The following is a 13898-nucleotide window of genomic DNA, read 5'->3' on the forward strand; positions in this document are numbered from 1 at the left end:
TCCTAATTTTGCTCTACTCAATTCTACTCAATTCATCCATCCTCAATGTAATGTTGACAATAAACACTCGAATTATGGACTGAACAGTCCTTCATTATGCACCCAATACTCAGAGCTATTAAGATATGACAGGAAAAGGTTACTGAGAGAGAGAGAGTGGGAGACAGAGACAGAGATTTATGCCACTGAGTTAGTCATTAAAGTCAAAACATTCTTTATCTGAAGTCTGATTTACGACAGTGACTTTATCAGGATAATAGCTGTTAGGACTCATCTAGAAAATCTTTCTCTCAAAACTGGGAACACTGTTTTGTGGAAGATGATAACTACTATGACTCATTTAATTAAAAAACTTCTCAGGAAATGCCTGTGCATATGTACCTCTTCACTGACGTGACTATTTGATGTGATACCACTCCCTCACTAACATGGAGTAGCTACTTTACATTTAGAGAGCTGGTAGAAAATAGTAGTGGTTTTTCACAGACAGTCTTTATGTATTATTACATATTATTGTTAGTTTCCAGTAGAAAAAATAGTTCAGAGCTGTGAGGCTTTGGGTTGAAAGACCCCAGGTATGTGGATAATCCCACAGTTTCAGTTCAGTGTGCTCTTAATGAAGGCGCAGAGAGAGGTAACACTAAGCTTTCTTTTGTTACACTATATTACACAGTGCACAAGTTATTTAGCACTGTGTTGCTCCCATGAGCATTGAGGCATGTGCTAAAACCATGAAACATCTGCACAGTTGCGTCCTGGTAACTCCACTGGGACACCATCACTGCTACCGATGGAGGGAAATCTACACGAAGCAGGGGAACTTTTCATAAATGACAAAATGTGGACAAACCCCTGTGGTTCATCAGCCTTTCATAATCCCTGCTCTCTGTCGCAGATTTATGTCACATTATGAAGGGGCACCGTTGTGCCTTGTTTGTGTGTCAGAGTAATAAAGTCTTCATCCACATATACTAAGTGAATATTAGCAAAAAACTTAAACATGGACATTGAGTCACTATGGCAAGCTGCAAAAGATTATTAATTCCTCTGATTAAGAACAAGATGTAATACAACCATTTAATACACGGCAGACTTTTTTCTTTGCTTGGGACTGTCCTGATCTGAAACATAACTCAGCAAACACATTGCTGTTTTTTCTCTTCATATTATTTTAGCAGAAGCATAATGTGAACTGGGGGCAGCACGGTGGCGCAGCAGGTAGTGCGCAGCAGGTAGTGCACATGCCTCACAACAAGAAGGTTGCCAGTTCGATCCCCGGGCGGGGTCTTTCTGTGTGAAGTTTGCATGTTCTTCCCGTGCATGCGTGGGTTCTCTCCGGGTACTCCGGCTTCCTCCCACAGACCAAAAACATGCTCATTAGATTAATTGGTGACTCTAAAATTGCCCCTAGGTGTGAGTGTGAATGGCTGTTTGTGTGTTGCCCTGCGATCAACTGGCGACCAGTCCAAGGTGTAACCCGCCTCTCGCCCGTTGACAGCTGGGATAGGCTCCAGCCCCCCCCGCAACCCCGAAAGGGACAGGCGGTATAGAAAATGAATGGATGGATAATGTGAACTGTTTTCACAAATCAACTACAATGAGCAGCATCAAACAGCAGGAATCTGACACATCTAGGAATGTAAAATTTGAATGACCATCTGTTTAACTCAATTGAGGCATTTTAAGAAATCTGGGTTTTTGGGCAAAAATTTGCAGAAACTTTTGGACTGGGTGAGCCTTATATATTATTACACTGTAATTATGCAGTGTTATAAACTACCTGAATGACTGTCATTATGAGGGTGACACTCTAAAGGTGTTGTGGCATCAGAGACAATGATTCATTTAAAAGCTTTCAAACTTTCATCAACTTCATGTAACAGTAACGGTGATATCCTGACAGCTCTTGGCTCACACGCCACATCTCTACACTCATCTTTTGGTAATTCCTCTCGATCTCCTGCCGTAAAATATAATTTATTTGCTTAGAAAGTGTGTGCAGCCCTGCCCATTAGGCAAAACAAAAGGAGCATATGTGCATGACAAAAATGAAGGATGGGATGGGAGGTTTCATGACGTTTCACGCTGGCCAGGGGTGGAATTATTATGAACACCGAGGATCATCATTCACTCCATGACTAAGTGGAAATGGCGGACAGCCAAAGAAAACCAAAAGTGGGTGAGGCAAGTGGGTGCTATCAACACCATCCCCTGAACCCTCGGAGGAAAAAAAAGCAAGACAGACAGACAAGACAGAAACTACTGAGAGCGGAGTGTGAGAGAGAGGAGGATGTACATAGATAAAAGTTGCAGAGTTGCAGTTGGTCAATGGCATGTCTCAATGTTGGAATCAGAGTCAAAAGGGGAGGAGAAAAACCCCTGAAGGCCCCCCTGCCAAATCTGTGTAGCCTCGCAGGAATTTACAAGTCTGTGATGTCATGTTCATGAACAAATTATGTCGATTTCATACATGCTGAATAAATCAGTCATGACTGGCAACTCCAATCGAACGGTCAGCACGGTCACACAGACAGGATGCCTGAGCAATGACGGTCTGTGTCAGTGTGTATGTCAGTGTTGCCTGCTACGTGCTTGAGGTAGTTAAGAAAACAGTGTCTCGTCGAGTCAATTACTCTCAAATAGCCCAATATCCCAAAATCTCAAAGGTCTAGAACATGCTATGGAAATCGTGTGAGTAACCACATCAGGTGATTGTTGTTGCAAGGAGCCCTGTGGTTGGGGAAGCCTTTCTTCAATGCAACCTGTTCAGATCCAGATCTCTATTGATCCTGCACCCACAATTCCAGAAATTCCCCACAGGAATCAATCACATACATTGATAACGGGAACTGAGATGGGTGACACGTAGTAAAACTCACCTCACAGAGTTAGCCTTTCTCCCCTCTGCTTTCATGAAGACTTTCACATGGTCAAATGGAGTGCGCACATACATCTTCAACCTGAAACACATTAACACAGGAGGTTAGAGATGCAACCGCAACCTAATCTTAAAAAAATGTGACCAAATAAAAAACAAAACTTAGACTGTGCAGAATTTCCTAAGGTGGTTACCATAAAGGTCAGAACACAAAGAGCTCATTGAGTGTAACACAGGAGAGACCCAAACATACACTTGTCTGGAATGCTGACTGATAGATGTACTGGCTTGGTGGGTAAGAGACACTCCTCCACGGTACTATGACCCTGGCACCTGAGCCCACAGTAAACAGCCAGCCAATGCGCCATTGAGAGTTAAACCCCACTCATTTGAATGTAGACTGAGCAGATGCTGTGTCTAAATGCTTGGCACTGAATCAAAGTTAGGTGTCTATTCTAAAGAGGTGCACCAGTCTACAATATGCTCTCGCTGTAGGTTTTACAGTTGACTGCTCACTGCTGACTGTTATCAGTACAAAGGCTAGGTCAGAGGAGTCAGATAGCTGTTCTGTTCGAGGTTCAGATTAGAAATACTGAGTGTTCTGCAGTGAAAGAGCCTGCCTTGTTCAAAGACTGCAGTTCATGTTGGGAGACACATGAGCCTGGGAAATTAAAAAGAAAGTGAAGTGAGAGCAAAATTACAAAGATAAATGCAGGAAACAGGATTGTGGGAATTAGACAGAGCACAGCACCAACCAAATCCTGTGTGAATAAATTGGATTGAGTTGGTTGATATTAAAGATAGAAAATGACCTTTGAGTAACAGCTTTTGTCAATTCCCCAACTGAATTTTCTCCTTCAGTACACTGAGATAAATTGAACCTATTAAAAGAAGCCACTCCACCTATTCATCTCCTCTATTAGAAATACTCACATGCAAGTTAAGCACAATTGTGACAAAGTGTGGTGAAATAGATCAGCAGATTGTTGAACTTGTTCATACATGTTCACTTGCTACAGTTACTTTTCATTACAAATAGAAAATACATTTGAAAATTGTTGTGGAGAGGAGAAGAGAAAATGAAATACTTGGTGAACCTGTGTCTCTTAAGAGCTATATCTACATCTTGACCTTTTTCTATGCAGACTGATTTGTACTTAGTCTGCAACTGAGGCATAAAGCTTAAACACACTGCTGCCAAACTCAATTACAGGGGCTCTGGTCAGGCAGGAGACAGTGGACCTGATACAGGTCATCAAAACCAGAGCTGTAGTCATGGCTACAAATGGCCTGTATTTTTAAATGAACAGTGAGGACATGAAGCAAATCTGAAATACAGGTCAGAGGTGTTTCTGTGTATGAATATCTGATTCATCTATGCAGCAGTGACGCTCAGTCTGGATCCTGACATCACAGCTTTAGACAACACAAAAAGCTCATATGCTATGTAATGTTCCCAGAACAATGCAAAGCAATAGCCAATGAATGTAGCAGCATCACATTAGGGTGAGTGCATGATATCATATTATGTTTTGTAAATCCAGATATCACTGTAGCTGCATTTCAGCAGCGACCATTTCAGTTAGCCTTATCTTCCCCAGTCTCATTCCCAGTTTGTATGACAAAGAGAATCCAGTAACTAAACACATCGTCACAGACGCTGCCATGAACAATACTGTCCATTTAAACTATTCTCACAAGAAAACAGTGGGCTGAGCATGTCTTTATCCTTAAACTTACAGGTCTTCCAAATCATACACCAAAAACTGGTGTTGGTTTCTGGGTCTGTTATCACTTTAAGTTTTCTATTTCTATTCATGTGACCAGTGACTGAACCAAGACAAGTATGTGGTTGGATTTCTAACACTGAACGCAACATATTAAGTAGAAGCATGTAAGTTTCACAGCTTTGCCGCAGGATTAAGCAGGAACTCTAGTCCAAGGATATAAATTTACTTAATGCAACTAAACAGACCTGGTGACAACGCTACATACACTTTAAATAATGCCCTTGGACTTACTGCCAATAATATGGACACCGCTTTCAATCCAGTACAAGGCCTGCAGCAAAGCCCCCAGCAGACCTCAAGCTAGCACTATTCATTAAATTCATCTGTGTGAATTGACTGCTTACTCTGCCATAAACATGGACACAGTTGGACATGGAAGCAGTTTCCAAACTGGCCTGGTAAATACAAACAACCAACAGCATATATCGAGCTAGAATGGCACCGAATTTCACTTTTAAAACTTAAACAATTAACATCCTCAGTTCCCAAATGCTTACCGAGTGTCTTACACAGTGAGTGTATATTTACAAAAACTGTCTTTGTACTGTACTCAATGGGATATAGGCAGAAAAGGATTTGCAGATCATTGCATTCTGCTTTTATTTACATTTTGCACAGCATCACAACTTTCTTGGAATTGAGTTAAGAAATGATCTGTAGTTTCAGGCTCACACTGGCTTACATATCTCAGTCAGTGTTACACAGAGAGGTTTACATTTTTTACATTTTGGAAAAGAAAGAGCACTGCTATTAGATTGGTACTATGCATGCTTTGGGGTATCTATATGAGGGGAGAAAAATTTGGATCGGTGCGTCTGTACAAATAAAACAGGAATATCACATGAAATTTCTGTGTTAAATGGGACAAAACTCACTTTTGACGTGTCACGGGGTCCGACTCTACAGGGTGGATATAAGGGGTCAAGACCTGCTCCAAGGTTTGCTTGTCGGACACCCTAAATAAGAGATTGTGAAAGAAAAACCAACTGTGAGAGAAGATATGAAAATGTCAACATCAAAATCAAATGGATAATGTGTCTGTGTAGCTTTTACTATCCTGGATAAACATATACATCTGAATGGTCATTCTTGCCAAGTTGCAGACTGTGCAGCTACAGCAACAAGCACTCCTTCTGAGTACTGAAACAGCACTGCTGATTTGCTTTCAGTCACTAAAACCATGGTGCTTCAGAATGAAGTCTGATGAGCATATTATTCAAGAAATGGAATATTGTTGTGTAACTCACCTCCTCTGGCTGAACTCTGTGCTGCTCTGAGGGAAGATGAGCTTCAGATGCCACAGGAACAGTTTTTCTCTAAAAGAGACAAAGAAATACTCATTTTTAGTTTCAGTTCACCAACAACAGTAGTTGCTTGATGCCTGTTTTTCAATACAGACACATGAGGTCAGCGGTGCTCTCACAGTATTCCCTTCACAGTCAAACACAAATGCCTTTGTTTGAATTCAGAGCAGAAAATGGATTCAGCATTAATCTGTCCAAGACAATACGCCTGGCCACTTGCAAAATCTTGTCCATCTGTGTGACTGTGTGTGTATGTGTGTGTCTCTGTGTGTGTAAATGAATAAACCCGTGTCACCATGGAAACCATGACATATACACTCAATAATAGGACACCAGCTGGTGGATATCAAATAATGATGACTTCTTCTGGGGTAATGCTTTGGGCAGTAACTATTAAACGTGGTTGAGTTTTTTGGGGGGTTGCTGGGCGTGCTCTACAACCAAACATTGATCCACTAACAGCTGCTGTGTTCATATCTAGTAATGTCATCATGATGCAGAAATAGCCAACAAAATGTATCATATCAAACAGTTTGGGAGATGTGAATAACAAGATGTAATTCCTCATTTGTTCTTTTATAGTAATGAATTAGCAACTTGCTGTCTCGCCGCTCATTTGAATTTTGCCAGCCTATGAACCAATATGACACATTAAAATACACCTGACATTACAGACGAAGATGCCTGGAATGGAGATAAAACCAAAACAAACATAGAAAGTATATTTTTTTGCTGCTCCTCAGGAACAGAGTAGAGACTACTGGCACAGACATCAGTAAGTCCCACTCTCTAGAGTCTTATACCCCACATACTGAGCTGAACCTAACTACAAGGGCATGCGTTGACCAAGACCACAGAATGTGCCATATATAGGGTAGAGCTGATTCATCAACCCACTCTCCATCAGAGTAGAAGCACCAAGGGCCTTGATGGATCTGAGGGATGAAGATGAAACATGTGAGGCAAAGCATAATTGTAAGGCAGATGTGGGAGACCTTGTTATTAGGGCTCGGTACTCCCCAAGAGAGAGTCAGAGCACAGCTTGGAGGTTTCTTTTGATATCTGTGATATACAGATTGTTGTATCTTTTTTGACATATCAAAAAACAAATCTGCACAGTTACCTTGGACTGATTCTTATGCCATTCTGAGAATAGAGCAGGACAATTTGTGGTTTCATACCCATGCACGACTAAAAATCTATATCCATTGTGCAAATACGTTAATGTGTGGTAATTTCATAATGTTTACTATACTAACATAATGTGCAGTTAATATGGTTACGTGCTAATGTTTGACATAGTAGCATTTTAGGTGAAGATGAAGATGAAGTGTCTGAAATAATACACTGCTGAGAATGAGACGGACAACCTAGAAACATAATGGCTCTGGCCACAGCTGTCAGTGGCATGGAGGCATTAAAACACCTGGCCCCAGCATCAACTGCAAAGACTTGTTGTTTTTCTCTGTTTTACATAATTGAATAATAGCAAAAATAGGCTTAATTAATCAGTAATGAAAACAATCATTTACTTTAGAGCAGGGCCCATCAATTGCATAACTCCTTAACTCAACAAAAAACTCAACAGAACAGTTGTCCAACGAAAACAAACCCAAGTGAGCAAGTACAATTCAACATGCTGGCCAACCCATAACTTTACCTTTCTTGTGTTTTATTTGTTCACTGCGTCCTAACAAATCTGTAGTCTGCTAGATTATGTTAGCCTGCCAAGTAACATGACGATTCAGGTCTAATGCTGACAGGATGTTTTATATGGCTTGGAGAGATAAAGTAAGTTATGGCAAGCTTCACTCAGTTTGACAGACACCTAAGGTGTAGAATCAGATGATGGCTACATTCAATATGGCAATTTGGAGAGAAAACCTCACACGACTTTGGGATTGTTCACTAAAAACCTTGTCATGATAAAGGTCGTCCTCATAAGGTGCACATATTGCGTTAACAAGATAAGGTTAGGTAATTCAAGTGCATTTGATACGTGGGAGAAGTTTTGCTTCAGGGTGCTCAGAAAGCGTCGTTTGTGTGTTTAATGAGCAGAGTCACAGGTGAGCAAGCATGCTCGAGCTGCAGGCAAGGGAGGGGTGGGTGGAGATAGAGGCTGGCACTCTTTGCATATTCATAGATCTGCACATACTAAATGAAGGCAAAGATGTAGTGTAACACCAAAGTTCAAAAACCAAAGTTCATTTCAAGGCATGAAGGGATTTTTTTATGGAAAAAGCTTGTAAATACGGAATTTTGATGAGCACACATTAGTTTATAGGGTTTTAATCAATACCAGGAGAGGAATGTTTTCTAGAGGTGGTGCTTCATAGCAGGTCAAGAAGTCACCAAAGTCATTATGATGCATCCTCTGAGGACTGACACAAGCCATAATGCTGTGCAGCTACATCAGCTCAGATTGAGACACATCAAAGAAGTTTGAGGTGAGAATGACAGATACATATTTGGACAAATGAATTTCACACGTTATATATGTAAATGACATATTACATATTACATGTACGTGTTAGTTTTCACACATATTTGCATAATAACCACAGCAAGCATTTCATAATTTATGTTTTTATTCTCTTTGACAGACTGGCTCAACATTTGAACCTCTATCTGACTTTTATTTGGGCCAATTCTGTGCAGTCCTTGTTAACAGGTACTTGCATGGCTTAAACTAACCCAGCAAAAAACTGGTCAAATAAACAAAAACAATGAAAAGGTATAAATGCGACATTCTGCTAAACTCCGTGCCATGTGTCTTTTGACAGCAGGCATGGTTCAAGCGCCTATGAGGTTGTTTTTCGGATCCAGATGGTACCATTATACAAGGAAGGGGTGGTTGGGCATGTTCTTTTTTTCCTTCAAAACAGAAAGAGGATGGGTAGGAGGAGTTCAAACGTGAAGAATTATGTGCAGAACTGGCAGAACACCCAATGAAAGGTGGTTATGAATTTCCACTTGGCTGTAAGGGGAGGGTGTAGGGGTAAAGCTGCGGGTTGTGAAGGCAGCAGCAGGCATGTTCCAAGTGAAGACAAGGGGCTGGGAGGGGATTCCCTACGCAACTGTGGGAGGTACCACACACCTCTATAACCCCTTAGTCAGAGGAATTTGTGCTTGCTCAGTTTTGGCTGTTTCTTCTTTGACGCATCAGTGTGTGCATGTGTATACGTGTGCAGGTGTGTATGCATTTGTACGTGTAGGCAAATGAGGATGGAGTACCAGGTGTGATGCCATTATTCTGTCATTACAGCAAATGGAAACTATGTCTATGTCCCTTTCATTGGAAAAGGCGCTTGCCCAAAGATATATGCAGTTATTTCAGGCAAGGCCACACCACATACCTGGGATAAGTGCCCTCATTCAGTGTCAGGAAAAAGCAGAGAGCAGCAAAAAAAAGTTAAAAGTCAGAACAGAAGCACCTACAATACAGGACAACTGCTTTCAACACCATAACATGTTGAAAAATATCGGGGCACGCTGCTTATTCCTTCAACAGTTACTGCTGAAGGGCTTTGAGCAGGGCAATAAGTAGTGGCTAATTGTAGTGGCAAAGAGTGAAAAGCTAGTTGTGCAAGGTAGTTCCTCCTGAAAACAAGCTTGTTGACAAAGATTAAGCGCTTAATCACACAAAGATTGTGTTGAAAGGTTCATAACCTCGTCAGAATTCCCTGCAATAAGCTATCTGCTACCTTACATGGCCTGCACTAAAAAGGTATTTTCTCCCCCAAGAGGGCTTATTGATCAAACAGCTTGTTGAACATCAAGAACTAAGACTAACCAAATAAAATAGGATTGATACAAAACAGAATGGGAAAAAGTATTCAAGTGATTAACTGCTTGTTTCTAGAAGGAAAACCCTTCAAATCTCTCAGGTCATGAACTACTGAATGGGTATCTACCTTAACTGTATGTGTGCTTTGTTTGCATATACAGTATATGAGGACACTCTTGAGTCAAAAATTTTTTGGAACTACTACTACTACAACTACTGTTCTGTTTATTTTGTCTCACTAAAAAAACATGGGGTTTCAGATTACTTTCAACATCCCCAGCTGCATACAGAGGATGGAAGCCATCATATCTTGCTGCTTCCCAAGCGGTTGACATTTTGTCTTTCTTAAATTGGAGGAACAACAATAGTATTTTTTTCTTTCCCCACACAGCACAGAGTACACAATATTTACAAATCAAAAAACTAGTGCTGTCAAAAATATCACGTTATTATCGTATTAATGCAAATCAATTTTAATGGCGTCATTTTTTAAAAAAAGATTAAAGATTAACGCTCTTCGTGACCTAGTGAACTTTTTTTTTTTGTAAGCTGTGGCCACTGCTTGTAACGTATGAAAAACCACAGGATCCGGTTATAAACCGGAAACAAAACAACAGGCACGCCCCACGCATGTGTTTGGTCTTGCCTGCTCGCTAGCTGGAAAAGTGTAGGCTACCGGTTTGTGTGGATGTCAATTGCAAAACGCCGAACTGGATACGAACAAGATTCTGAATGCAAAGTTTAGTTACAAAAAGTTGCCAGATGGGTCGACTGACAAGACCAAAGTTATCTGTGTGTATTGTTGGTGTGAACTGAATTATCACCGTAGCACATCCAGTCTGAAATACCACTTGATGGCCAAACACACGGCGAATGCAAATTCGCCACTGCCTCCTTGTCAAAACCTGGCGACAATGGATGGCTTTTGTCAGAGGCATATGGATGCCATTATGTTCAAAGGAAACTTAAGAAAGGAAAGTTTAAGTCATGGTTTAACTGCACTATAGCCTGAGTCCTAGTTTACAATGATGTGCACTTTGTAACTTTATCTTGTATCACCCTGTATTGATAGAAAGGGTTGTTGAAGGAACTTTTTTGTAACCAAATATTTATTTTTTTGTCATCTGATTATTGGCAGTGTTAAATTGTGTGAGATCTGATTCATTCAAATGTGAATGACTGCTCAAAGTGAGAATGTTAATGTGAAATATAACACTACATGTTGTTTTCAATTAAAAAATATTTGCACAAAGCAAGCCTATCCACTTTTCCATGTTGATAACAGTATTAAAATGATAATTCAAGGGACATTTAGAATAGATAAAAATGTGCGATTAATTTGTGATTAATCGCAAGTTAACTATGACATTCATGAGATTAATCTTGATTAAATATTTTAATCAATTGACAGCACTACAAAAAACATTAAAATCACTAGTCTGATTTTATGAAAACTTAAAACTCTTAAAATAGATCCTACAGAAAGCCACATTTTTGGGAACAAAGGCGTGTTGCTAAATTTGTAAAAATAAAAGCTACAGCATTTCAGTCAATCAATGCAAGTTATCAAGTTATTTAATCCCTGGAGCTAAATTAAAGTCAACTAATTCATAACATGGTTTTGTGTTTCACATCTAAAAATCTTTGGGAGAAGTGGTTATTCCAGCTAATGGCCACATTAGCCACCTTTTCATTGAAAATCTTTACAAATACAATGCCTGGTGTCTAGTCTTTAGTGAGCATTACCTTTGTTCTGTGCTTTATAGGTCAAGGATGCTATTTTTGTTTTAAATGCAAAATAAACTCTTACAGAAAAATCTGCAAACCATTACAATTCCCAGATGCAGCTTTGCCTCTCTCTTTAGACTTACACAGAGTCTGAGCAATTCTCTGCATTCATGACAGAGACTAAGGCCAATACTGCAATAAAGCAGACTCAGGATGGAGGATGGATGGATTCATTAACAAGAACGCACTCTTGCTCACACACTGTTGATTAAGCAAGTGGCTGGAGTTGCTCGTGCCATCAACACTAGAGAGCAGAAAGCCTGACTGGTGGTCTGGCATACAGAGCAGATCCATCTGGCTGGATTAAGGGTTGGACAGATCCAACAAAAATGGCCCAACACACAAAACCATGTGTCCTGGGTATCTGCACATCAGTGGTAGATGCCAGGATTTGGGTGGCATGTGGGTGCTGGTGGAATGAGATGACAGGACTCTGGGGCCTCTATGCTGACATACAATAAATAAATCCAGCATCCAAGGCCATGGCGGGATCCACAACCTCAGAGGGTGGAGTCGCAGAGAGGGTGATGGACGAAAGGGAGAGGAGACCGAGATTACAGGCAGCTGTATCCTAAGACTCCTTCTTTAAGTTCTGGCTCGAGCTGCAGTTGCTAGACAAATGCTGCAATTTTAAGTCATGGGTCTGCTTTCCCCGAAAAGCTCAGAACACACTCCTCCTCAATTCTAGAAAGGCAAAAAAGATGTTAACGTGTAGGGTCTACGAATGTATGTGCACGTACAGGGAACAAGACTAGTCAACAGCCACGCAAGCAGTGCCATGACACTGTGATGCTCATTACTTGAGAAAATGCAGAGAGATTTTTGTTACTCTATTCTTCTCACTAATGGGGCAAAAAATATATATTAGGGTCTGATGTGCATAGGCATTAGCTTAAGCTATCCTGTCATGAGCTGACATGTTGGACCAGTGGAAAGTTTGACCAACTGATCTCGTTAGATATAAAGTCAAAGGATAACTCAGGTCATTAGAACTAATCCAAAGGGCACCATGTATGCTTCTACCAAACTTCAGCATGATCCATCCTATAGCTGTCAATATATTTTGCCAATGTTGCCGCCTCATGAGCCAAAGTATTAGTGTGGCATAAAAAACATGAGAAGGGCTACCTGGCCAAAAGCCATTAACACTAAAGTTCTTCTGTGGAACAATAAAACTTAGTAATTCATTTTGAACAAGACATGGGAACCTAATTATTAAAATTCAGTCAACCAAATATGACACATGGCAAGTATATTCTCTCCATCTTAATTTACAGTTTGGAATTTCACTCAGACCCAGAAAGCAGCATGTAGCCCATAGTTATGTGGCCAATTCTGACGACAGCGTTTGCAACACTGATGAAACTGCTGTTTGCCATTCAGATGTGAGGTTTGCCTCGGATGCCAGCCGGCATAGACTCTGCTCTGCATCAGCAGTGGTTAATCAAGCCAATGACAGCCAGAAGGTTGTCTGCTGGAGTCTCAAAAACATTTGATTAAAGCTGCTGCTGATTGTGTCATTTGAACTTAATTTCTGGAAAGAAGGAATTGTGATGAACGTGAGCGTGCAAAGTGATGAATAATCATTCCTCTGACATGAAATCTGGGGTGAAATATGGCTCTGTCTGCTTTAATCCATTTGTGCCTTGATTCATCACATGCAATATTTCATACACAAGTCCAATTTCTACAAACCTGTGATGAATGTCACTGTGACATTACAGCATTTACAAAATTGCATTAATTGACCTAATTGAGGTTCTAAAATGACATCCCTTTTCTATTGTTCCAGTATTGCAAGTTTTAGCTGTGGTGTGTTTTTCTACAGCAGAGAATAACTCTGCTGATCAGTGATATTTTGATTCTGCTTGGGAACTAGACCAAACCATTATTTGTTGGAAATGGCAGGTCCACTATGTTCAGCTTTTAGTAGTTTTAGAGATGTGGAACACTGTCAAAAAAAACATGTAAACATTCCTGTTCTTACTTTGACCAGTCATGCAATTCATGCATAGGTAAAAGTGCAAACTCTTTGACAGGACTTTGTCTCCACCTGGACATTAACATTGTTTGTACATTTATGTTGGCAGCTCAGTTTATCATAATGAACAGCATGGGTATCTAGAATGTATCAAAATTTAGCATAGCAGCACAAACATTGGAATGCATTTGTCATTGACCAGCTGCATAATGGACACGAGGGACAACGTGTTTGTTGTTTCACTGTAGGAATCCATTGATTTATCGTTGGCCATTTAGCCTCTGGGGGCAACAGCCAATTTTTCAGGGCTTCCAGAGCACCCAGCGGATATCCAGATAATGGATAATGGATATCTGGGCCAAGACTTCCT

At 40.5% G+C, this 13898-nt stretch overlaps 1 protein-coding gene across 2 annotated transcripts in view; it reads right to left on the reverse strand.

The window, feature by feature from the left end:
- Positions 1-13898, reverse strand: part of znhit6 (zinc finger HIT-type containing 6) — a 31902-nt gene that overhangs the window by 6597 nt on the left and 11407 nt on the right. Inside the window, exons 6-8 of one of the 2 annotated variants that reach the window (XM_070961214.1) lie at positions 5916-5984; positions 5544-5624; positions 2880-2960 (exon numbers count right to left, since the gene is read on the reverse strand). In XM_070961214.1, coding sequence (XP_070817315.1) covers positions 2880-2960; positions 5544-5624; positions 5916-5984 — 231 coding nt within the window. The remainder of the gene's footprint in view (positions 1-2879; positions 2961-5543; positions 5625-5915; positions 5985-13898) is intronic. The other variant, XM_070961215.1, reaches the window with a different exon arrangement.

Source organism: Chaetodon trifascialis, chromosome 4 (genome assembly GCF_039877785.1).
Source record: "Chaetodon trifascialis isolate fChaTrf1 chromosome 4, fChaTrf1.hap1, whole genome shotgun sequence".
Classification (NCBI taxonomy): domain Eukaryota; kingdom Metazoa; phylum Chordata; class Actinopteri; order Chaetodontiformes; family Chaetodontidae; genus Chaetodon; species Chaetodon trifascialis.